This window comes from Mugil cephalus, chromosome 17 (assembly GCF_022458985.1).
Source record: "Mugil cephalus isolate CIBA_MC_2020 chromosome 17, CIBA_Mcephalus_1.1, whole genome shotgun sequence".
Taxonomy (NCBI): Eukaryota; Metazoa; Chordata; class Actinopteri; order Mugiliformes; family Mugilidae; genus Mugil; species Mugil cephalus.
This window is the reverse complement of record NC_061786.1, coordinates 6562981-6589388: the sequence shown is the minus strand read 5'-3', so window position 1 is coordinate 6589388 and position 26408 is coordinate 6562981. Positions and strand designations below refer to the sequence as shown.

The following is a 26408-nucleotide window of genomic DNA, read 5'->3' as shown; positions in this document are numbered from 1 at the left end:
TCTAACCAAAGAAAATAAGAGTCTTGGTTGAAAGTCTGCTGTGAATGAAATGGGGGAAAAAGTAGACCCCTGAGCCCTGCAAGAGCCACTTTAAACTGCACTTTTTGAGCATCTACAAATTTAACCGAGTACTTCCATTTCTGGGAGCTACTTTTGACTAGAACATGGAAATTGTACTACTTTATAAACTATTGATATCTGACGACATTACAAAGAAGATCATACTCATAAAATGTAATGCTTTTCTGCACAAGAGAACTAATAAGGGTTTAATGTCTCAGTGTGCTTTTCCTTTTATTTTTGGACAGACAATGAGCGCAAGCACTAAAGTTATGTTTTCAAATTAAACTAAATACTGAAAGGAATCACGGATTTTAAACAAATACCGTAAAAGACAAGTATAAGGGTCGTCATCAAAGCGTGCTTTTATTTTGATATTTTGTGCACAGTTCCTGATTATATTCGCATACGTTTTCTTGAGTTACTTTTGTCAACACGTGTTCAGAGTATTTCACGGTGTGAAAGTAGAACTTTTAGTTAAGTGAAATACCTAAATACTTTCTTCATCACTGTTTTTAAGTCCGTGTGTCCCAGCAGCAGTGTATTAGAAATATAAAATGATCCTGCTGGGATAATATTAGGAATTCTGGTGTTTTAAGTTTTTCGTTGCTCATGCGGCCGAGAGAGGGCGCTCTTAATCAACACGATATAACGTGTTACGGATAATGGTATGGATTATTACAGTGGACAGTGTCCCGCCTGCTACTTTTGCTCCGTGTTTTATCGAACCCACGGGGTTTTTATTGTGAGGAAGAGGAGGAGGAGACCGAGGAGGAAGACGAGGAGGAGGAGGAGTAGACCGGGGCCAGATGGGAGGGATGATCGTGACCCAGTTCACCCCGCAGAACAAACCAGAGGACCGCCCGCTGCTGATCAAAGGATGCAATCAGTGACATTTTCATAATGAGACTACAACGGATGTTTGCAGGTTATTATTTTTAAACGTACAGCTGCATTTTCCCCTGTGGGGTTCAAACAGCTGAGTGTGTGACGGGGAGAGAGGAAGGAAGAGGGAGGGATTGAAAGAGGAAAGTGGAGAGGAGCTGGAGTTTTAGGTTTGCTTGCATCTGGAAATTTGGCCGGATTCAGAGAGAGAGAGAAGAGGAGGAGGAGGACTTGGATGCATGGAAAAGTATCTGAAAGCGTTGGAAACGATATAAAACACGCACGCAAACGAAGGGAGGAGGAAAAGTAAGGAGAAGAAAGTTTTTTTTTTTCTTTTTCTGACGGGACAGGAGGACTATCGGACTGACCCGCAGGAATGTTGCCGGTGAGTTTTCATTGATGTGTTTGTCCCGAATGAATCCAGCAGGATGTGAAGGTTTATACACCTTTTAAACCAGAACCACCCTTAACCTCCGTACAAAGACAGAGAGCAGTCACAGTCCGTCAGAGACAGACAGAGGTGTCTGTAGTTTGAAGTCAAACTTTGAGATAAGACTCTGCATAACTTAAAAAGCCCTGAATTTAACCTTTAATACTAATAATAGTCACTGACATTAATAAAATAACGTTAACGAATGAGCTTCACGTTAGCTTGTACTATCTGCACAAGCATATTCATCATTATATGCCAATAGATATATATTTAAATTAATAAATATTTTAATATTTGACGTATTTCTTTACAGCTTTAAGCATTATTTGATATCTATGACCCAAACCACCAAGACAAAACGTGATTATCTCTAAGGCTGCGCCGGCAGCAGCTGGAGTTAGTGCTAAGCAACTATGCTAGGCTAATTAGCGGTTACCAGGATACTGTGTGTTATCTCCTCACTTTTACCTTCAATGTGATTAAAGATTTAGCTGTTGACTCATTTTAAGTGTATAGCAAATAAGTACACGAAAATAATAATATTTGGGACGGCTTAGTCTTTGGAATTTGCATAAATATTAGTTTTTAATTATAAGAAATCAGGAAAAAAAATCCAAATTAGCTTTCTCAAACGCTAATAGCGAAGTTAGCCTTAATTAGCTAGTGCTTGTGTAGTTACTGCATTTTGGTTATTACTCTACATTGATTTTTTTTATTATCATTATTTCCCTCTGTTTATCTTCCAGAACAATACATTATGTGGCTTAGCAAATGCTTATGGTAAAAAGTAAAATAATAAATTAAAACTGTCCAGAAATGTAATTCCTGCATCTTTTCTTTGCTTGTCAATACAAAACGTTGTGAGCTTGTCCAAAGAGTAAAAAGGCTCAGCATGTTAAAATAAAATAAAATAAAATAAAATAAACATGCGCATGTAAAAATGTAGAATTACAAGACATCGAGCAGTTGTCGTCCGCTATTAGCAAAGTAACATAATGGTGAGTTGTTTTTTTCTTTTCTTTTTTCTTTTGTTTTTTCAGTAGTATAAACATTTGATGATTAATGGTTCAGTGGAGTCCAATAGATGGATTTCCCTCCTTCATTGTATTCATGGCTTATAATGGATATTAGGTAACACACCTATTTCATCCTTCATATAAGTCAAGGAGTCATGGTCTTGATCCAAAGCTGTACTTTGTTTGTCAGTGTGTGTCTGTGCGTTTGCATGGAACACCCTGACACTGTTGCACAAACAGCGCGTATGCTGTTGTGCATGTGTCGCCCAGTTGCTCAACCGCACTTGTTCACTCACTTTCGTAGTTGTCATTTATTCATCCTGAACACTGGAAACAGTTTCATGCATCTCTGTTCAGTCTGGATCTCACACCCAAAATGTTCACGGTTAAATCTGCACGTTTTACGTGATTAGAAACGTGTCTTACTGACAGATGTTTATGAACATGCAAAAAACCTCTCTCATAGAGAAAGTGTCAACCTGCCATCCTGTAATCACTTAACATTAGCTTTTGTGTTTCCATTTTATCCTTCCCCTCTCAGTTGCCATGTCTCTCTCTCTTTCTCACACACAAATGCAGAAAACACTACACCTCTTTGTGTCAGAGTTGGGCGGCTGTCAGCTCCAGACAATACACTGAAGATATAGAGATGTGTTTACTGCAAAGAGAAAGAGAGAGAGAAAGCTTTTACCTTGACCCTTTGACTTCACTTTGAATATCGATATATATTCAGACTTTTTGGTTATCATTTGACCCGAAGTCCAGGGACTTTCAGCTTCCACCACAGTTCACTGCTTTATAACTCACAGCCCTTGTGAGAGTATTTGCCCAAAGGTGCTATCAACAGGCACATTTGATTATTTAGTCTGCCGAGGGAATGTATTGACTTTTCCGTGCTGCTCTTCTCATAGCTTTGTCCTCGTGCCTCTAAAACAGCTCACATGATTGATTCAGCAAATGCAAAACAGAGCCTCATATCATCTGGCAACTTCTTCTGAAATGTCAAACAGCCAACACACATTTTCCTGTGCAGAGAGCTGGCAGTACCACTGTCCCTACCTTCATTTCTCATGATGCCAGGTAGTACTGAGGCCAATCTGTGAAATAGTAGCTTAAGGTTACCAAGTTTATGACTCGTGAGCATTGACATTAGCAATCAAAACAACAAATCAAGAAATCTTTCTGTGGTAAACAAAGCAAAATAGAGAAATACAGACATTAGCTCTTTCAGTCTATGAAGGCTTGATTTGTAGTTATTATAGTTGTGGGCATATTTGTATTGACCAGAAAATGTAGTATTTCAGTATTAGCATTTTATCTGTGTCATAAATTCATAGATTGTCAGCACTAAATAGTATCTAGTAAAAGGTTGACGTTTAGCAAAACAAACTACCATATGTCCTATTGTATTAATGTTGATGATACTACTGACAAAGGGCCTTTATGGAAGATTCAAACCAATTACAATGTTGCAAACTTAACTAATTAACTTAACTACACCATACATGAACATGACAACATGAAGGTTGATTTTGTATTAAACCATGAAATTGGACAATTTATCAACTCACACTCTAAGTATTACACTAAACTGGCTCCCGAGTGTGAGGGTTGTTTCCTATTCAGTGAGCAGGAAGCCAGTGTTTAACTGGTCACATGCAGTTCCTATAGAGACGCTACTGACTGATGTGTGTGTGTGTGTGTGTGTGTGTGTGTGTGTGTGTGTGTGTGTGTGTTTGGGTGTGGGCTGCAGGGCTTCGGGTGTCTGGAACGCAAATCACCTTCAGCTGTCACTGTGGTCCACTGCACTCACACAGATGTATTTCTTTCCAGTCGTGCTTGTTTTCATCCATAATTCTCATTCATAACACGACAGCCGTTGCCCCCTTGCATTTATTTACTCCGTTAAGACTTTGTTTTAGTTGTCGGCGTTGACTTACTACCAAGACTGTCCTCAGTGAGTGCCACTACATACAGATTCTGACTCTATATTTATACTTGTAAATTCTTACAGTCTATTAGCAGATGCTACTTGAAGTTGCTTCACTGGAGACACAGGATGTTGGGACTATTGTGTCCTCTGTGTACTGTAATTTTAGTCGATGGGCTGCCTAAAACAATGTCCTCATGAGTGGTATTTAAAGGTAGTTATGCCTTCCCCTCACATACGCACATTAGCTGATTTATCCTGCCATGATTCATCTTTAACTGGTGAGCAGATCTTTGTCTAAAATGTCAGAAAAATTCAAGTTACACCACGTAGGCCGCTGCCACCATCTGCTCTTAGCTCATCTTCCTGAATTCATTTAGGTCTTAAGACCAGTAAGGGTCTGGGTGTACACCGAGAGCTGAAGCAATTGTAGGAAATGCAGCGAAGTGAATAGGAAGAACTAAGACAATGGGCAGGACAGGACGAAAAAAAAAAAAAAACCTCGCTGAGACAAATGGCACAGACTGAAAATCCTTTCTCTCCCAGAGGGTCTCCTCTCCTTGAATGGTTGGTAGAGCATGTATAAGCACAATACATCCCCAGATCCCAACACAGTCCGCCATCATTCAAAATTTAAAAGTAAAGCAGCCCAAACACCATCTAACCACATTTGTTACATAATCCACATCCACACAAATGTCACCATCCCAGCTACCAATATTAATTTTGCTGTGGTTACACAACGCAGACATATCTGCAGTAGTGGACACCGCTGTCACAGGGTAGTCACTAAAGGTCTGGTTTACTCTACGTATTGTTGTCTCATTCAGATGTATGGTTATTTACTTGGTTGCAGAGAAATGAGAAAAAGCCAACAGGTCTCGGTTTAGGGTCTTCACATACCGAGACATATAAATTGAATGCATTTTTGAAAATCTTTCATCGCATAAAGTTGTTGCCTAGAGAAACCAGCAATTTCTGTTTTGCAAAATTAGACAAAATGGAGTTGTGAAGCGTAGAGGAGTTTGCCGTCCTCTCACTTTTTGAAAGCAGAAAAGGAAAATGAATCCCGAGAAAAGGTCAAGAGCAGTGAGAGTTTCACTTCTAAGGGCCTCTCAAATTATCAGGGGAAAGAATCGCGGGAAAGAACAGAGGGTCGCAGTAAACAACGTGTCCCTGGCAGTGGAGCGAGTGAGTGAGCGGCTGTGGATAAGGAGGAGACGCGCTAGCTGGGGAGCATGCTGAAGGTAAGGCTAGCTGAATAGTTAAGTGGTTTTAGTAGTTAGTAGTGGGGCTAAGCTAATCTCTTGGTTGAAAGTCACACGGTTGCGTGGTGGCTGCATTGAGGGGGGTGAATCCAGGACGCTGGAACTCACTGTTAAACCTTCTTTAGATGTCGTGGGCCTAACTCAACGAAACGTCGGTGAAGGGAGGCGCCCGCTTGAAAACCCAACGATGTGCTGCATACTGCCCGCTGATGTTGACTAGGCTACTTAGCTGGTGTCTTCTAGTGTTTTAATTCTGATCTGTGCAGAGGGGAGAAGTGTTGGTTGAAGTGTAGTTGCATGTCCCATGTCCCATCACTTCTTAGCAGCTGCTGTTGGCTAGATTAGTTAGCTGGTGTCCTCTTATTGGTTGCTAGTTGGTAGCTGACTGCTGGTCAGTTTTTAAGTTGGACTAGGCTTCTAAATGAGTTTTGCCTCAGATCATGACACAAGGGATTGTAACATCTTATCCTGTGTATTAATGAGAGTCACTTCTAAGGGCCTCTCAAATTATCCAGCGTTGTTAGCAAATGATCGCTGCTAACAATACTTGATTGTGCTCTTCCACAATCAGATTGACTTTTAATAGCGGTATTCTACCGTGATAAACACAGACTCTCCATGCAAACCCTTTTAGCGCAGCTAAGACGGGAAGCAGGGGAACACAGTGAACCCATCAGTTTAAAAAAAACATCTGAATTTCACTTACGGACCAACTTTTTTGACTGGATAGGTGGAGCTGACAGGTAACCAGATGAGACTGCACAAAGTTACTGCTCCGGTCCGTAACTCTAAATGATGAGCATATAAAAATGCACATAATATGCTCATAATGATGCATTCACTAGCCCCTAACCATCTCAACCAAGTGTCTGACCCTAACCATAACCTAATTATAACCTTTGTTCTCAAACCAAGTCTTAAATGAAAACGGCCTCACAAGGACAACAGGCTCCACAATATTATTATTCCACTAGAACTTGGCAGAGTCTGATTATCTGTTATGTGGTTTTGTCTTGTGTAGTAGCTGGAAGTACAGTACTGTTTGTTAAAAGAACTTAGAAGAACATTTGTTGACAGTCACAGATACTTCTGTCACGTAGCTGCTTCTTCTCTGACTTATGATGACTGGCACTCGCCACTTTAAATGAGCTGAATATAACTTTCATCACTTTGTCTGGATTAACATAATCTGGCTGATGTTGCAAAACTAAATGGTTATGATAGTTTGGTCTCCACGAAGCAGCTGCAGAGGATTGCGGGGCCTAAATATCGATCAGACCCCGCGCGACGGCTCATCTGTGATTTATGACGGCGTGTTTGTGAACGAGATGCCGCGCCGGCGATGCTGTGCTGATCACTTCAGTCAGCAGAGACGCCCCCGCTCCTCTGAACCGGCCGCCGATTTTCTGCCCGCTCTAATAGATGTGGTGGAGACACGGGGTGTTAGTGTGTGTATGTGAAGCACATGCAGCCAACATGTGACCTTGTGTATGTGTGACAGAGAGAGAGAGAGAGGAGGGGGGGGGGGGGCACAGCTCTTCTGCCAATGCACCTTCTGTGTTCTTTTCGTGTGGGACAGAGCAGTCGTGCTGCAGCGTATCAGTGGAGCCTCTCTAATCTCTGCCCCCCAGCTTTTACCGCTGCTGCTGCTGGACAGCCTCACTCCACACCACAGTCCAAACAGTTCAGACGCTGTATACACACAGTGTTTACTGTTTAATTAACCACATGATTTCCACAGTTAATGAACAACTGTTCTAATTATTCACTCTTTCTGACGTCTGTTTAAAAAAAGGACCTTAAAGGGATATTTCTCAGGTTTGTGTTTTGGGATTTTGTGCGCTTATCCATGTCTTGACTCCCTGTTCAGTTCCTATTGACAGTAAATGCAGAGAACTTTGTTTTTCTCTGCTTGCAGGCATCAGCTTCTTTTGGGATTTTGAGGGCTTTTGATATTACTGCCCTCCAAAGGGTTAAATTATCTGCTTATTTCCCAAACTGCCATCTGAGGTCATAATAGCAGCTCATGCACGTGTTAATAATTTGTTAAAAGTTTTCCCTTAACGTGTTGTAAACATGCTACTTTTGACAAGCCTCCATCCATCCATTCTTTTTATTCATTATAAATCTACCATGTGACTTGCATCATTTATACCAGTTGTATGCGGTATGCTGCTTGCATGCTTTATCCAGTTGTATGCATATATGTACGTATGTGTGAATGTATGTGTGTATGTATCTCTCCTCCCTTCTCCCTCTATTTCTATCTCTGTCTGGCAGACCCCGTCTCAGCCGGGGTCTCTTGCTCAAGCTTTTTCCTTGTCACTTGTCGCTTGAAAGCATTTTTTTGTCTGTCAAAAGTGACGCAATTAAAGACCAGAGGAAGAATTCCACGTAACTGTTTCCAGCAATGCAGTTATATCAGGCGTGAGAATTACTGTAATCATGACTGTTGCATTCAGTGTTTTATAGGTGATCAGTTTTAGAGTAACACCGGGAGTACACTTGAACAAAGTAACAAACACCCTGTGTTTAAGGATTGTGTTGCTGAAGATTTTCTAAGTGAAGCTGTCAGTCCTGACCCCGGTCCTGACCTGACCGGCTCCAGCTCTGCTGCACTCAGAGCTATAAAAAAAAGTCTGGCAACGTAACGTCTGGGACTTTTTTTTAGGACTATACAGTTGTCACATGCTGGAAGTTATCAAGGAGTGAGCCGAGCGAAACGACTATTTTGGTGGATAATCTTGTGATTGATGGTTACGTGTTAGTTTGGTGCTCACAAAGCTTCTTTTGACTGAAAAACACGCTCCTATTTCTGAGAACTCAGAAGGAAGTGTTGGAAGAGTTGATCCTAGATGAGCACGGAACAGATCCGTTTAATTAGAATAATAGTGGAGCTGCTGGATCAGCAGAGCAGATAAGGCAGATTTATTAGTGTGCAAACAAACAACAAGAATAAATCTGGCATTGATTTTATTTGCAGTCATTTTTCTGCCTCGCTAACAGCAGCAGTTTGTCCCGCAGCACAGTTTTGTTCCCATTTCAGATCATTTCCAATCCAATGTATTTGCATCTCCGGTGTAAATAAATGATTATACTCCTATATTAATATTTAGAAATACATTGGAGTGTACGTCACCGCTTGAAATATGAAGAAATCAGCGTCTTAACTAACTAATAATTTAAAGTTTTTTAAACTGGATCATGAAATACTAAACTTTTACAGTGTAAACGCCTACAGCACCCTGACCTTAACCCGGCCTCGATGAATAAAACCCTCCCAACAGCTTCACGCGTCACGCATATCGGAGGACCATATCAAATAGATAAAAAACAACATCAGATCGTCTGCTTCTACCAACGAAAAAAGGGGACATGGGGAACGGGGGCACAAAAAGCGTCCCCATTCTCTTTCTTATCTCACCCCCTCTCCCTCTCCTCACATTTACTGAAAGCCGACCCCCCCCCCTCCCCCCCGATGAGACACTCTCCTATATTCCCTGCCCGGGCTCACGCACACCCACTCGCATATTTCAAACCCACTGTCACCTACAAAGGCACCACTTTCTCTGTGTGACACCGTTAATTATCCCTCCGCGTTTCTTTCTCCGGGTCGGACGCACATGCGCTCGGAGACTCGTGCGTCGGCGCGCCGCCGCCTGTGCCTCCGGGCCATGGTTTCCCAATGAGACGCTTTCTGGGGCTTGTGTTCGAGCGACTGGTGGTTCTGACTAAAATCCTCAAACAGAGTAAACGCAGGAAGCCGAAGAAGAAGGTCAAAAGCAGGACAAGCAAACAATGGGTGAGTGAGACAGAAAGTAGTTTGACTTTAGTGAGAGTTATTTTTAAACGCTTTATACGCAATAATGTGTGATACACGGAAGAAAAATAGCATGAAGTGTGTGCCTTTCACTTAAACATTAGTGTGAGTTTGGTTTCCTTTCACTGAGACACTTTTATCAACTCAGTTGATTAAATTAACGTTACAGCGGGAGGCTCTGTGCGTTAGAAAAGACCTGGTTTGAGTTTACTGTACTTTAATATTCTGCTGTGACACGGGGAGCAAGTTGTCACCGTGCCATCCTCCTCCCCCCACCCCTCTAAAAGTGACACCGTGTGTTGAAATGCCACTGAGCAATTAATAACATGACCATCCATGTTTTCTACGGCTCACTTCTTCTCTCTGACTGTCTCTTTTTCGCCTGTAATGCCAAAAATAGCAGGAGTCACTCCATTCAGCACCGGAGGCATTTTAAGAACCACAACTCAATCTCTCCCTCTCTCTGTGTCTGTGCTGGTGCTCACTAACAAGCAGAAAGAAGTTGACCTTAAAAACTCAAATTAACATAAGGACTTAGAGATACGACTCAGAGAACACAGAGAGTCCGTACTAATGAGCGCATTGATCATCCCGTACTTTAAATCTGTTATGGTTTAACGTCTTAAGCGCCGTCCCGTGCACATGCAATAAAGATGAACACGCTCATAGTTAGTTTGGTGTAGAAGAATCTGAAAGAGCCATCCATGTGTATCTTCTTTATTTTGGCCTATTTGTGAGTTTTGGTCTGCTTTTGACCTATATAGCCAGGGCTATCTATAGAGGACCTAACCTGTTGTGGCCATATTTGACGTCTGCAGTGAGAGTAAACAGCAGATTGGGTTTCTAAACACAAAGATAACTATTTTCTCGTGGCTTATTTCACTTTCACAATAAACAAGCAAACAAAGAGCTGGGAATTAGCTCATTAAATCCCCTTTAAATGGCAGACACTTAAAGTCCGTGCATCTTTCAGGTACACAAATAAAATGCAAACTACTGCTATTTATTGACCCTTTGGCTTGGAGTATCCTGGATATCATAATGGTAGATTGTTTTATTTGCCCCGTACACAAACAGAATGTGTGGTGGAGTATATTGTGTGCAATATATTATACTGAAATGGTATTTATAAATGTTATTATTAAAATAACCTTCACATGTGTCACGATTCTAGGCAAGCTGTTCAATCAAACTTGAAGCCTGTTCAAAAGACGAAGCAAGGGTTTCTGTGAGGACGATGTGTGGTACAGAGTTAAACGACAAAAAGTTTTCTGATGTACGTGTCAACATGTGTTTACGCTCCAGTTTGGAGAATCCCAGATCCAAAGGATCACAAGACACCGTTTAGCTCTCACTCATCTCTGCACGGCGCCGTGTACCGTGCTTAACCCGTGTGTCTAGTGGCCCTGAGATCTCAACACATTACAATCTGAGGAGACGCATTGGAAACGGAAGAAACGCAAGACAATGTGCAGCATTAAGAAAAAAACGAGAGCCACAGATTGATTGTAAAGGAGGATGAAGCAGGCACTGGTTTACAGTGGAGCCGGATGGGTTTATGATCTACGTCACTTTTACTAGTTGGAGCCGGTACCTTGCAGATACGTGGGGCAGAGGGGACAACATGCTGTAATTACAGAGCTCTAAAACTTGAGTAGATTAAGCTTACGAACAACAAAACCTAGCCTACTGTACCAAAGATTAAAAGCCGTTACATAACTATTTATTTATTTTATTTATTGTTATATCTAACAGGGGCCATACATACAACATTGAAACAGACAACAGGGAAAATGTGATGTATATAAGACCTAATTTGCTAATCTTCGTCCCTGGCCAGGCTTAAAAATACAATATCACAATTACAACAGTACAGTAAAGCTGTCTTACAGCTAACTTGCTGTAATTAAGTTAACGCAAATTATATTTAATGACATACATTTTGTTAATGTGCATTTAACACACACACGTTCTTTCATTATGACCTTGGTGCACACCGTATTTTGGGAAATCTGGAAGTGAACATAGCAGCAGTAACGTGTTAAAAAGTAAGCAGAATCTGAAGTGTAGCCTTAGTGAATAGTTTTTCCCTGTGGAGGGCAGGGTCTGCATTGACATAACTGCTGAAAATCTCAAAACAAGCCAAAACAAATGATTAAGAAAGAAACGGATCTTTTGAAAGTTCAGCTTCAAAGTCCTGCCAGGTTGTTCTCTCGACAAGAGCAAATTTTTCTGCATTTACAGTCGATGTGAACAACAATATCCTTTGAAGTGCATTTTAAGGCTCCAAATATTACCCTTTTTATGGCCCAACGTCTGCTCACTTAATTATGGGTACGACCAGCACAGTTAATGGGCATGTGGAAGAATTTCAGTAGTGTTTCAAAAGAGAAAGTGACTCTTCTTTAATGGGAGCTCAGGACATCATGTAGCAACCCTGGGCTCAGTGTAAAGCCTCAGTGACCTGCACTAGCATCTCTTTAATGTATCTAAACAACTCCTGCCTAAGTCATAAGTAAATAACCTTAACTTCAGTGGATCTGCATTGAATGATGTTGTTTTTCACATTTTCAACCGTCATCACATGACAGCGTGTGTCTGTGCTTCAGTTATAGTGACCGTTTTTGTTAATATTTCACCGCTATCTGCTTCCAGTGCCAAAACCACTCTGCATGATTTGATTATGAAACGTCCTTTCATCCCTGCCAACACTATGATGTTTCTGACCACAGGAAACATGACACCGTGATTAGCCTGCTCTAAATATATTGCGGGACTAGCGATAACCCCTACTGTGTTAGCAGGGCTTTAGAGTTTGCATGCGTTTGTACGGTATACGCGTGTCAAACGAGTGTGTCTAATCCGAGCTTTAGTGAATGTGTCTCTGCTCAGTCTGTCTGCATGCAACCACAGATTACTTCACACGATCTGGGACAGGTGTGTAGAGGACCCCGGATTAGTGTACAGTATATATTTTGAGTGTATGTCTGTGCATCCTGTTGTATGTAGACAGGGTACAATGTGTGTGTGTGTGTGTGTGTGTGTGTGTGTGGGAGAGAGAGAGAGAGCAGGAGAAAGCAACATTGGGATTAAAAGTGTATCTGTATCTGTGTGTGTTTCAGAGTGTCTGTGTGCTCCTATCCCAGATTACCCTAAATGTATCTTTCGACTGCAGACTGACTATCTGATATCTGATGACATCACTGGTGACATCACAGCTGATAACACAGGATGTCCTTTTCCGATTGCTATTTTAATCTTTTGACCACAGAATGTACGGGATTTCATAACAAAATAATGGGGGGTGGGAATCATTTCTGTCCAGCTCATGCCTTAAAGATCGGATACATTAATAAGAATAATAAACTGACAGGACAAGGTATTAAGTCTTTACAGTGTTAGATTCTTCAAAATTATGCCATTGCTCGGATTTAACCTATGATTCATAGAATTGTGTGTTTTTGTTATGTACAGAAATCTAACAAAGATAAAATACTAATAATTATTAATCAGAACTTGTTATTTATTTATTTCAAAAATCACGACCCACGCACTGATGCTGAAAACCAATGAAAACGAAACAAAAATGAAACGCACATAAATCATCTTTTATTCCCGAGTTAAGTTGTGCCAAGCTAATACACTCTTATCCAAACAGCCTAAGTGCTGGAATCAAATCAAAGGGTGCTTCAACTAGCTATTAGATCAGAAGTGTCCATATCTACGTACTTTTTTTTTTAATCTTCTCTGAAAACCAATTTCAGAGGCATAGGTTGTGATTTTCAGGTTAAATTTTTCTGATATGATTTAATGTTTTTTTTTTTCATTTCATCAGAAAACCTGCTGATTTAACAGCTTGACATGAACATATTTTGCAGCCTCATTATGAAAACTGCTTTTTCTGTCGCTATTCATTCCAGTCTCAGAAAACCCTTCCATGTGTATGTGACCGGAGTTCCAATTTACCCAGACGTTGCCCTCCACGTAATGTCTAGCTGAGTTTCAGCTCCGTAGGTGGTTTTATTGATCCAATCTTGACTCAGTCTCTCGACTTTTAGACTTTTATCAGCATGTAGTCACTTTCACACAGCCTGGAGACAATGACTCCTGAATGCAGAGATAAGAGTTTCTCTGATCATTTGTTATCAGCTACAAGGAGCTGATTAACTACTACCAATAAACGGATAAGGAAAGTATTCAGTAAAAGCTGGTGACTTGCTCCCAGTCATTCGTCAGTGGGAGATATCCTGAAAATGGGAATGCTGGATGTTTTACATGTAATCCCCTTTGTTTCCATGGTTACAGGTGATCCTGACAGTTTACCTCAATGACACCCAGCAGATGCTCACAGAGGTCCCGGTTACTCCGGCGACCAGAGTGATTGACGTGGTTGAGTACTGCAAAGAGGCCGGAGAGGGGGAGTGTCACCTCGCTGAGATATGGAATGGCCATGGTGAGTCCACGATAAATAAAAAATATGAACTCTTATTGCCTTTAAAGAAAAAGCAGAAAAAGCTGTAACCGCATCTAATTCAGTTTGTTAGACAGAAGCTGCCGATTTACACACTGAGCAGATGAGAAGCTTCGTTTGATGTTCTTCTCCATATAACTCTGATATGGTCTCAACCGGTTCTTGATGAAAATACCTGGCTTCTCAGCTGGAAGATGCTAAAATACTCCACAGATCTGAGCAGAACTGCATCGTCAGATGAGGACATGGGGGTTGGCATCCCACTGTGTCCATGGCGGAGGTGCCTTCAGCAAGATCGTCACTCACAAACCCACTACTCCAAGTGTACACCCCGCTGTGGGAATGAATGGATAGGCTAAATACAATGAATGAATGATGGGTCTGTCACTCAGAAACCCCCACAGTCCTTTGACTTTTTGACATAAAATGAAATTTGTATATAGGATTGGTCAAATATTGGTTTTGCAGTCATAAAAGCCAAGACAAAACAGGGAATATCAAACTAATGAAAAGGAGCCACAAACTGTTCTTACATAATTGAATCTCGTTGAGTCTCATTATCATATAATTGCTATCGACGACTTGTCTTCAGTATTTACCTGATTATATTCTAGTACTATGTGACAAACATGTAAAGACGTTACTCCGACTAATATCGGGCTGACTAAGGCACCCAGATAATGCGATTCTCCGGAATGAACAATTAGACTTTAACTGTACAACGTGTGCTCGCACGCCCCACGACCACTACGCTGGCGTGTGAACTCAGAACGAAACCATCCAAGAAAGTAGTTTCGGGGAAGAAGGTAAACAGAGTTGGTGGAAGAATCACCTTGAGCAGCCACATGGCAGAAGCTCCCAGAAACGTCACGCACATTACGCGCAAGATTAAGAAAAGCTACACTATTATCCATCTTCTTGTGCGCCGCATTAACGACTCCAGTTGTTTATTATATGACATAATAGGTCAACCGGAAAGGGGGCCCGAAAATTACACATATCGCCACCTACTGGGGAGGAGGAGGACATGTTCCCGTCAGTTGTTCGACTTTCTCCGTTGCATGTAAACTGGGACAAGGACCGCGTGTGACTGTAACCTAGATCACACACTGCAAAGCCAGTTATAAACAGACGTATATCGCGGTTAAATCCTTAGAAATCGATAGAGCGCTAAGTGCCTCTTGGACACTGTGTGCCATTGTAAGCTTGAATAGACCAGTCCATCACATACAGACACTAAAAACTGCCGTCTCCATTGAAGCGCGGCCCACATACATTCAATCACCGCCGTCGAAGAAACAACACAGTGTGTTTGTGTGACGGCGCGGTGTGACTGAGCGGTCAGACGGGCTATAAATGGCTCTAATACTACGCTGCGTCCCAGAAGGTGACACTGTAAAGAAGCACATAATAAAGGGTGGAATAGATTGTGTGTCAGACTGTCAGTGTTTGAAGAGAGGCCGTGCCTCAAGGGCACATGGCCTCATGGCTGTTGTATGTGTGTCTTGACACATTGTCTACATGCGCGCACTTAGCTGTGATAGAGTGATGTATTTCACGGTCACAATGCTGCTGCTGTTCTTATCAAAACGCTTCTACACTTGTGACCTTTCTTTTACTTTTTCTGCTTTCTAGAGCACATACATGTGTAAATACATAATGGAGAACTCTGTCTCACCCAGTGTCTGAATTTGAGGAATGAACCCGCAAGCCAGTTGTGAGCTAACACAACCAGTTTAGAGGCCTGTCCTGGCACAGTAGGATCTTGATTAGAGAAGAGGTGTAGAAAACGATGATCGCATGTCAGTTGTTATTCGGAGCAGAATGTTGTTTAAGGTTGTTAAACGTGCTTGAATTGGATCTTTATAATAAATCGGCAATTCTAGACCACAACAGAGAATGATTGACAAGGTTTCCACTCTTGTGTGAAAATGTATGATGGCACAGAAAAAGGAGATTATTTGAGGAGCACAGAAATACTCACAGAACCATCTCTAAAGAGATTTAAGACGACTGTTACCCTCCACAGTAGTGATCGACAGAGATCATTCAAAAAACAAGAAGAATAGTCAGAGTGGTACTGTTTACATTATATATACAACATGTATCAGTGTACTGCACCGTTGCTGTCTAGTACATCATTTTATAGACGTCTTCTCAAATATATGTATGTTATATTTGGAAACTGAGATCTCCGTTTCAAACCTACTATGTAAATGTGTTTTAAGAATGGGTTCAGGTTATACAGTTGTAGCCAGCAAACAGAGAGCAATGGAAGTGTGTACAGTAATTGTGAAGATATGTTGTTTAACAGAATGTATAGTAAATAATTGACTAACATATGAATCACCTTTTTCTGGCTCCTGGCCATGCACCACAGTAATGTGATGTTGTTTCTCAACAATTAGTGGGAACTCTGTCAAAGGTTTCCTCTCTCTCTCTCTGTGTCTTCTCCCAGAGCGAGTTCTCCCACAGGAGTTGTTATTGTTGGATCTCCTTCAGCAGTGGGGGGCCAGGAGGCCCGAGGTCAGCTTCTACCTCAGACACTGCCCCTCCTGGCCACAAGGTACGGCAAGACAAATACACACGCACGACGATCCCATGAAAGCTTTCCATTAAAGCAAACTAATAGTTAATATCCAGTCGTTGGCCGACGAGGGGACCGTTCTAAAGGAAACATTTTCTGCAGGGATGGCCATTAGAGGGTGAGCAGAAAACATAAAGCCAGTGTCAGTAGTGTGTGTGTGAGGTTTAGAGGTGAGGTCAGGGACTTGGCCAGTAATTAGCCAGATAAGATGATTAGAATTACATAATGGGGCGGGTGTGGCCGTGGGAGGATGAGGACAGAAGAATGCTGCAGAGATGTCAGAGGAGATTCTGCTGAAATATTTGGCTGTTGCTCAACGCTGTAAAGAATACTTCCTGTGACACCGGCCTGCTAAACTAGTTCTTCATAGCTGGAATAGCTCCACTGTGCCGTAGTGTTTTTGTGCCTGCTGCCCGCAGGGATGGGACAACCTCACCACCTACTGGTGTGCTGCCATTTCACCCCTCATTCATTAAATACATAATTACCATTCATTAGAATTCCTTATTATCATATGCTGGTGACCCGCGAAGCGTATGTAACACCTTTTTTTTTTTTTTTTTAGCCGTCTTGGCTGAGTCATAGAGCCCATTAATGTTTCCTCATGCGTTTCATTTACTGTTAACCGTCTATTTCTAACACATTATTAATACTATATTTATTCTACACCTGCTTCCATTGCCTGTCAAACGCCCTGCTGAACAGAAACAGATCTACACCTCATTTCCACACAAATCTATAATAAGTTTATGAGCAGCAGATCTGGAACAGCTGCGGGTTTATTTGCCTGCGGAGGAGATAAGAGGCAGCCTCTCCCGCTCGGTCCGCCTGTTTCTGTAATTTGGAAGTGATTTTGAAGCTGTCAGTACATATTGACACAGCGGGAGACGTCCTCTGTGGTTTTAAGGGACAGGCCGGTTGATGGGACTCAAACTGTCCCTCCACATGTGCTGCCAACTTGCGTTTGGCTCTGCAGCTAATATTATAAAGCAGCTCCTTAAACGAGCTAAGGACCGGAGGATCACATTACCCTAATGTATTACCTCCTACCAGGCTAATTTAACATCATCTGCCCCCTGAGGCTTATTGGGGGCGCCTGTGGTGACTTCCTCTGTCCCTCTTTCATAGCCAAATAAGTCCTTTAAATAAATGACTCGATAAGTTGATAAATTATTACTATCTTAACTGTCCTATAGTGTGACTGCTCTGTGGCCTCCACCGTATTTTAACACCTAATCAACTGATGCCGATTGGATATTTACTGGCCGTGGACAGTATTGAACACAGAGTACTGCCGTACAGTAAGCGCTTTATTAACCGACTTGAAGCAGCTTGGGATTAGCCCAGATTCACCCTGTCTGGTCTCAGTAGGAGGAAAACAAATGATGCTATTTATAGATTACGCCACTAGAGAAATATAGAGCTACATATAGAATAAAGGAAAACAAAGCGTATCATTGTCAGTTTTTCTGCCGCATGTTTCCGATGTCTTTAACAACCGTGCACACAGCCTTGGCAGCAGCATCGGTTTTACTTCACGCCACCACTTCGCCCTGAGCATTTTAGAGGTGTTGTAAAAGGCACGCTGCCAACAACGCCCTCTTTATTAGTGGATAGTAGACTGAACATAAATAAAGACACTTAATATGTACCTTTCACCGGCAGAGTGCCGTAGACAATACTGTGAGAAGAGCGTGAAATATGTCAGCAATTTTTACACACATATCATGACAGAAAATGAAGCCGTGCATCAAGACCTGTTAATAGAATAAGAAACTCCCGATTGATGCGCAGTGTTATGGAAAGGATAGTCATAGTTTTCACAGCAATGTTTGCCGTCCATTAATCTTTACTTTAAGGCACACATGTGGTTGAGTGGTTAATCAGGACCAAAACCTTTCTCTTTCTTTCTTTTCTTCTCTTTGTTTCTGTGTGTGTGTGTGTGTGTGTGTGTGTGTCAGCTCACAAGGCTCAACTACACCCAGGTCCATTTTAATATGTTATTTTAATATTCATGCTCACATTTCTTCTCATTGTTCATTTATATGCAGGAAGTCAGCAGCCTCTGGAGCAGAGCTGGACCACGGAGGCAACAGAGAGTGCTAATGACAAGGTAGGCACGCACACACACACACACACACACACAGATTCTGCTTCCACCCAGATACAATGTTATGTCCGGTACACGCAGAAGATCACATACAGTATATTTACACATGAGAAATGTTCCTCTATACCTGCATGTTTGGAACACAAGTATCTTTTTATTTGTTGTGGGCCTAGATAAAGAAGACTGATACCACTTCGACACCTGGCTGTTAAAAATGTGAAGCTACATCCTGTTTACCCCTAGCTTAGCTTAGCACAAAGACTGGAAACAGAGGGAAACAGCTAGCTGGCTCTGTTGATAAATAAGAAATAATAAGAGGTTTGTGTACTTGTGCCGCCCCCCTGAGGTTCCAAGGAAATGATCTTAGCATTAAGGAAGGAAACGGAGGGAAGAGGCTGCTGATTCTTTCTAAATGTGTATCCTAGCACAAAAGCACGTCAGTGTGTCAAACTAACTTGTTTTGGAAATATATGAGACGACACGTTAAAAATGCAGTTGTGTGGATTCTTCTAGCTTTTAACTGAGCCGGGCAGTGTCCCTTTAAAAGCACTTGGATCTGCGGGCTGCGATGTGCATCAGACTTCAAAAACAAAGCGATATGAGCTCAGAGACTTGTGGCTTCTAATAAAAAAAAAAAAAAAAAAAAAACCAGGCCAGTCTGCAGCCGGACGATGCCGCTTGGATCTTATTTCTCAGCATCTAATTTGAGGAACACAAATTAAACCCTGAAAGCAGTTTCATAAATACACCAGTGTGTCTGTGTGAGCGGGTATTCCCATGCCACACAATGCATGTGCACTTTGTGTGTACGTATTTGTCTCTGTGTGTAGTCTAGCGGATTAGCCCGCGGATTAGTGACAGTGATGATTATACTGCTCCGGCAGTAAGAACCATGTGAACATGCGCACACACAAACACACACGCACGCTCACACAAAGAGTAGATACTGTACAGACTGTTGCATTATTTATAATTGCTGTGTATGTACAGTATATCCACAGAAAAAAGGTGGAATTAGCCCCTTGTCATTAGCCTGATTCATTCCCATTAGCTAACGGTGTTTTCTTTTGCCAGCTTGCTTTACGCTGTTATCTTCCTCATACAATAATGAGTCATGTAGTGAAAAGAGCAGCTGACCTCATGCTAGGAAGGTTTTATTTGTCACTAACTGCTATTTTCAACCATGTCAGTCGTCGTGTTTAACTCCGGTGCAGACGTTTGCTTTGTTCATCTTGTTTAGGCCTCGGTTAACCACTCGCCATCTCTGTTTTTGTGTAGGTGCATGCGTAACTGTGTTGGTCAGTCTGCTGGTCAGTCTGCCATTGTGTGTGTGTGTGTGTGTGTGTGTGTGTGTGTGTGTGTGTGTGTGTGTTGGTCAGTCAGTGAAGGTAGGATTAGCTTGGTCCCATGACATAACCAGGCTAAGAGGATTGTTAGCGAGCCAAACAGCTCCTCCTTCTCCTCCTTCTCCCCCTTCTCCTCTTCCTCTCACCTCACTCACTCCTTCACGCCCGTCTTGAGGTCTCCGTCTTCCTTCGTTCTTCTACCTTTTTGCACTTGGCTTGCCAAACACTAAGAGTTTGAGCCAAGAGCGGAACGCGGGGGTGAGTTTTGGAAATGGTTCTCCTTCTCTTTTATGTTCGTGTGTGTGTGTGTGCGCGCTGCTACACTTGTTTGATGGTGTGCGTGCCGAGCTCAGAAAAGTGCGTTTTAGTGTGTCTGCTGCCTTCTCATGCCAGTTCATCATAAATAATGGAATCACTGAAAAACTGGAGCTCACAGGATCAAACGTAGGGGTGACTTTGAAATGTGAGCGAGTGTGTGTGTGTGTGTGTGTGTGTGTGTGTGTACTTTCTTGTCCCCTTAAACTCCAGTCTGTTCACGATCCAAATGACACACACACACACACACACACACACACACACACACACAGACTGCTTGACATGCAGTTTGTCCCTGTGTCAAGGCCGTGTCTCTCAACGTGTGTGTCACTGAACCGGAGCGTGGTGTGGCTTACATCTCGTCACAACTGGACTCTTCGTGAAGGCTGGGTGTGGCTTGTTTTGGCCATCTGTGTTTCGACTTGACAGCGTTATTTTGTCCGAGAGCGTATGTGTGAGCGTTGCTTCGGGATGTGGATGCGCGATGACTCCAAGTCAGGGCGTGACTCTTGGCACCGTGTAATCATATCCAAAAGCGCTCGCTGACTCTAACACACAAACACACACCAGATGGTGTTTCTTTTCCGCAGAATGATGTAAAGATGACAGCGATGACAGTGGTGACTGTGACAGAGAGAGGGATTACTTTAGTTTGCAGTGGCTTTAGATATCTCATGCGCTAATTACAGTGATTTGTCTCTAACTTTAGTAATTGAAGGTGGCCCGGTAAACAAAATCCATCATTTCACTTTATTTTTAGCAACGCCAACAAATGAAGCCAAAGAGTAGAAGTATCGCTTGCGGGATACGTGTGCAAGCGATAATCAAAGATTTGTTTCAGAGTATGAAACTGCACAAATTATAAAATCAATCCGTAGTCATTGTTGCGTATCTTAAGAAAGGAATTGGAGAGTTCGCTATTAGCGCCTTGTGAGATGCTCAGAAACACCATTGTTTTTAACAAGCTGGTGGATAGATTCACACACACATTTGTGAAGGAAAAAGGTTTTGTTTCAGTATCAGACTCGTGTCTAGTTAGTAGAAGGTTCATGATTTTGGTTGGAAAATACATTATATTGTTACATTACACACAAAGAAGCATCAGATATATATCTAAAGAGGAGTTTTATGGTCAATAACACAAAGTTATGATACAGTGACATTATATACTATGTTTACTAAAGGGTATGAGTTTGGTTAGTGCTGGTTGGCTGGTTCAAAACTGAGTGCTGGGTTTCACTTTCGCTATTCACCAGTGAATATGTTTATTATAATATTTCAGTAGAAGAATCTGACATAACACTCTGACTCAGGCAGCGTCCTTCCCCTCCCCAACACACCCTGTTATAAACCTCTCCTCTGACCTCAGAGCAACCACGGGGACGGTCACACACTTTGAGTTAACACACACACAGACACACACACACACACACACACACGTCCACATGCACAGAATTAAGTTTGTTGATCCAACTGTGCGTAACTCTAGCCCATCCAGCTGTGTGTCAGAGCTGCCGAGGGATATATTAAGATGTCAGGTGTGTGCTCTCGACTAAACACATATGTCAGGGGTTGTGTTGATGTGGATCAAGATGAATGTTTTCACTGTAGGTCATCGCAAGAAGGGCCTCGGAAATGTGATAGCCGGGGTTCAGGGACGTGGACGGACTTGAATCACCGCATGTGACGCAAGTTAGTCCTGGCGATGGTTTGTAGATATCACTTTAAAGTATAAATTAGTAGCATGTTACATTTTCTACGTTACATCAATGCTTCGCCTCAGTCAGAACACATGGCCGTTGATGGACAAGCTGTTCAAAGATGTCATCTTTCATTATAGGGCGGTGTTTGCAGCCACCAGGCCACCCTGCTGTGTGTGAGTGATGGTTACTGGAGCAGCATTAATAACAGAGCTTTTCCCCTTTGGTCCGGCCGTGGCTGCTTTTGTAGCTCAGGAGGAATATTTTTACAGGGATTCCCAGCAGATGACTATGGGATGGGTTTTATTACTGGAGGGACCTATGATCGGAGCAGCGTGTGCGTCTGTGTGCGTACGCGCAACTCTGAGAACTGTTGGGAATGTAATACACACACTAAGAAGGTGAAATCTCCCCATGTGCTTCGGATTATTATTATTATTATTATAGATGATAGCAACTCTGCCAACATGAGAAAGTAGTTTGCGTCTAAAAAAGACTGAACCACCACCGCTCCCATGTTTAATTGACACCTAATACTGTAATCTGTCATAAGAGTTTGTTGCTTTTTCTCCCATAAACTAGGACTGTAGCTCTGGATCGTATAGAGTTGTGTTGTCAGATGGAAGGATTTGATTTTTCTGTCACTGCCTTACAAGCAGCCAACTCTTCTCGCAGCCTACTGGACTAAATGAAGGTCTAACCGGAGGATAGGAAGTATTGATTCATTCAAATACAGCTCTTAATACCTTAAAACCCCAAATGCCTGAACTCTACAGATGCCAAGCAGATTCTCACAGTGTCCATGTTCTTCTCCTCCACTCGGAAGAATTTACATTCTGGCCTACGTTCAGTTCTGCTAATAAGAGGCCATGCTTGAGAAACGTGGTCCACAATCTCAGACATTAAACCCATGATGAAAACTGAACCGCAACCAAAGATTTAAAAAAAATAACATCTTCACTCCGTTTGCTCCGCCGTACTCGAGAGAAGTTTCACTCAGATGTAGAAGGCTGGAGTCGAATACATTTTAGGGGATTGAAATAATCACATAAACAGTTGAAGAAGTTTGTAATGCTTCATGCACCTGTGGACACAGTAAAATATCCAGTTTTCATAATGTGCGTGGTCAGGAAATACAGTTTTAAATGCTTAAAATTAAAATAAAAAATGCGTCACAGCAAAAACAGTTGCTCTCAGCTTTCAGTCCTGGATCTGTGATGCATGCGTTCGTCTGTGTGACGCAGCAGAGAGACTGAGCAAGAGAGGATGAAAATATGACGCAGCAGCAGTCAACTGTTAACTCCGGTGTGTGTGTGTGTGTGTGTGTGTGTTTGTGTGCATGCACATACGTGAGCGCCGCTGGCCGCGACTGTCGGGGACGCGTGGCACGGGATCGCTGCGCACGCTCCCGCTAATCTGCCGGCACCATCGTCATCTTCCTACCATCTGGAGGGAGAGGCAGGGGTTGATTGAGAGCAGCTAGAGCCCCACCGGGCTGTGCTGCAGTGATTTCCCTTCTCGGAGAAAGTGGGAGAAAGAGAAAAGGGAGGTGTGAGAGGAAGAGAGAGAGAGAGAGAAGGGGATGTCGCTGCAGCAAAAAGCCAGCTGCAGAGAGATGACAAGAAAAGCGGGGAAGAGATGAACGAATGCAGATACGGATAAAGTGGTGGTGGAGGTGCAGAGATAAAGAGATTAAGGGAGGAGCGGAGGGAAATTAAGAAACAATTAGATGACTATGGTGAAAGGAGAGACAGGAGGTACAGAACAGAAGGTGATATAAGGATTAAAGAAAGAGAGAGGTATAAAGAAACCGGTGAAGGTGTTGACTTCCCTTCTGTCTTTTAGAAGCAGTTTGTAAGTTTACCGGTTTGTTTGCTGCAGTAATTGAATGCAGGATCACATTATCGGGGTGTGCTCTCCATTCATACGTCATATTAGAACACACCAATGACCGAAAGAGAGTTTGTATGAAAGAGAGAGAGAAAAGGTGGGAGGGAGAGTCGGCCGAGCAAGAGCAAGAGGGAGAGGAGGAGAGAGAGAAAGAGAGAGGTGGAGAGCGAGTGTCGTAAATCACAGCACATCACCGGGCGGACGAGAGGGAAAGTTGCGATAAGGATCGCTCCCGTTTCCCCCCCCCCCTTTAAGCGGCTCTCATCTCAGCCTCCGGGAACGTTTTTTTTTTTTTTTTTTCCCTATCTGAAGCCACAGAGAGTTGCTGCTGTGTCTCTGAGAGGCAGCGAGGATGGAGTGGAATGAGGTGGATTTGGTGCAGGAATTTACTGTTGAAGGACAATGCAGCAAAATTAAAGTCCGCTCCTGCAGGATCACATGGGACAGCCTGCAGGTAAATACGGCCCGACGGGACGCTGATAGGAACTGCATGTTAACGTCAGCCGGGAGTGGGGGGGAGTGGGGGGCTCGCAGGCGGCAGCGCAGTCTGCAGGATGTCGTGCGGCGTGTTAACAGCATGAATACATGACACGGAGGCTGAGCGTCAGGAGAATTGTTCACTTTTCAGGAACTGAGGGATGTGTGTCTTTATTAGAAACAATACAAAGATAGAAAGAGAAACATTTCGAGGGTTTAAACTTAACCGGCAGGGAATCCCAGAAGAAACATTGGCGCACAGACACACACACACACTGTTTTGACTGACAAGTGATCCGTTATCCAACCAAACATGATATTGCAGATGTTTTGAAACCAATCAAGTCAGCAAATTGTGCAGCGCGTTGTGCAGTGCTAATAGTGTTCCATACTGCACTTGCTTTTCAGAAAACACACATCTTACATGTCCGCTTTTTAGGTTCTATATCAAGATGTTAGCCTGTTAAATGTACTTCTGAGGATCCTTGATTGGATTCAGAAACAAATATGCATTGAAAGTTCCTACAAAATCAAACACATCATTACAACATGTACATTTCCATGCCATGTAATTATAGGAACTTTAATTTAATAAGTATTTACTGCTGTACTAAGCTACGTAGGTTGACGTAAACGGGAATTAACTAGACAAGACTTGGAGGTGTAACATTTAGAAGTTACATTTCAGTCATGATTCAGAAGCAAAACACACTAACGATTGCAACCCTATTTTTTTCATCTTCTTATATTTAAAATACCCGTAACCCTTTGCTGTGACCAATGAATATAGTGTATACAGGACGGCAAAGACAGAAAAACCGACAGTCAACTGACAGAAAGCTGGACCAGCAGGCACTGTTATAATGAAGTGATCCATGCAGCATGCCAAAGCAAACTGCAAAACAAGATTTCTGCTCTGATACCACTGAGTGTGTCATTGCTTTATGTCTTTTGGCTGCTAGATGTATTTCTGTCCCTCTGCATCACTAGTTGCATTGTTTTCACGTGATGATAGCCGTGTCCTAATAATACACGGACTCCTCGCGGTGCACATCAAAGCGAGGATCTGCAGAACCTCATGGGTCAGCAGTTACCTAATGATAGGTGGCACCTCGGACTGGAAACGCGGCGCATAATGACATCGTCTGCTGCATGATATAGTCTGCATTACGCTGGAATTCTCCGTGGCTGCAGTATGTTTTTAAGCATTACTCAAGGCTGTCTGTAGCAGAGCGTGGCCGCTGGACTCGTTAATCACAGACACTGATGTAGCGTTCTGCTAATGCTGCCTGTTAGAACCTATGCTCCCTGAGTCGTTAAGTGACCTGGGATTTTAATTTGATTTACTCATTTCATATCTAAGGACCACCATGACCCAAGGGCTCTCGTCACATTAATGATGTTTTTATCAGCTCCTGTCAGAGTCATTTAGACCCATGAAGAAGATTATTCGAACTTGACCTGACCATGACCTTAAAGTGCCATTACTAGCCACGTTGAAGTTAATTTTACCATTAGTACCGACTACGCCCTCCTTAACAGATTGATTGAGAATTTCCATCATAATTTATCAGTTCATTGAACACCACAAACTCTACTTGTTCAGTGTTGTTGTTATTGTTATTCTGTTCTGTTTTGTTGTTTAACTCTGGCAGCCCTCAGGGTTTTATTTTAAGCCCCTTCCTGTTTATATTAAGATTCTCACTTGGCCAGATTAAACTGTATGTAAAATAAACACGGTCACACCAGTAAAATAAATAAACAGAAACATCAAGTGAGAAAGAGAGGCGAGTCGCTGTTCTTTCAATTAAGGAAGACAAATTGACCCCAGTGAACTTTGAGTGAGTAAAACCTTTAGTATTATCAAGCATTTAAGCTACAATCACAGCAAATAGTTTATTCCAGATATGACTTTGTAATAAAGTATGTATAACAATTACAATCACTCATCGTAGAGTTCTAGTTCTTTAAGGTGTAAACGTGTAAACAGATTATTATCACAAGGGACAGTCGCTAGTTCAGAATTGTGTGACTTCACTGCAGACTGGAATTAATGTTATGTTACACCAGTTGTGTATGTGCACGTGTGTGTCCATGAAC

At 42.4% G+C, this 26408-nt stretch overlaps 1 protein-coding gene across 5 annotated transcripts in view; it reads left to right on the top strand.

Annotated features, from left to right (window-relative positions):
- Positions 1-877: 877 nt before the first annotated feature.
- Positions 878-26408, top strand: part of LOC125023376 (apoptosis-stimulating of p53 protein 1-like) — a 43656-nt gene continuing 18125 nt past the window's right edge. For 2 of the 5 annotated variants that reach the window (XM_047610587.1, XM_047610585.1), the window contains exons 1-4: positions 9119-9394; positions 13718-13865; positions 16342-16449; positions 18522-18583. In XM_047610587.1, the coding sequence (XP_047466543.1) occupies positions 9278-9394; positions 13718-13865; positions 16342-16449; positions 18522-18583 (435 nt within the window). In that variant the 5' untranslated portion in view covers positions 9119-9277. Of the gene's footprint in view, positions 1331-9118; positions 9395-13717; positions 13866-16341; positions 16450-18521; positions 18584-19931; positions 20185-24146; positions 24286-26408 lie in introns of those variants that run through there. The other 3 variants (XM_047610586.1, XM_047610589.1, XM_047610588.1) reach the window with 3 other exon arrangements.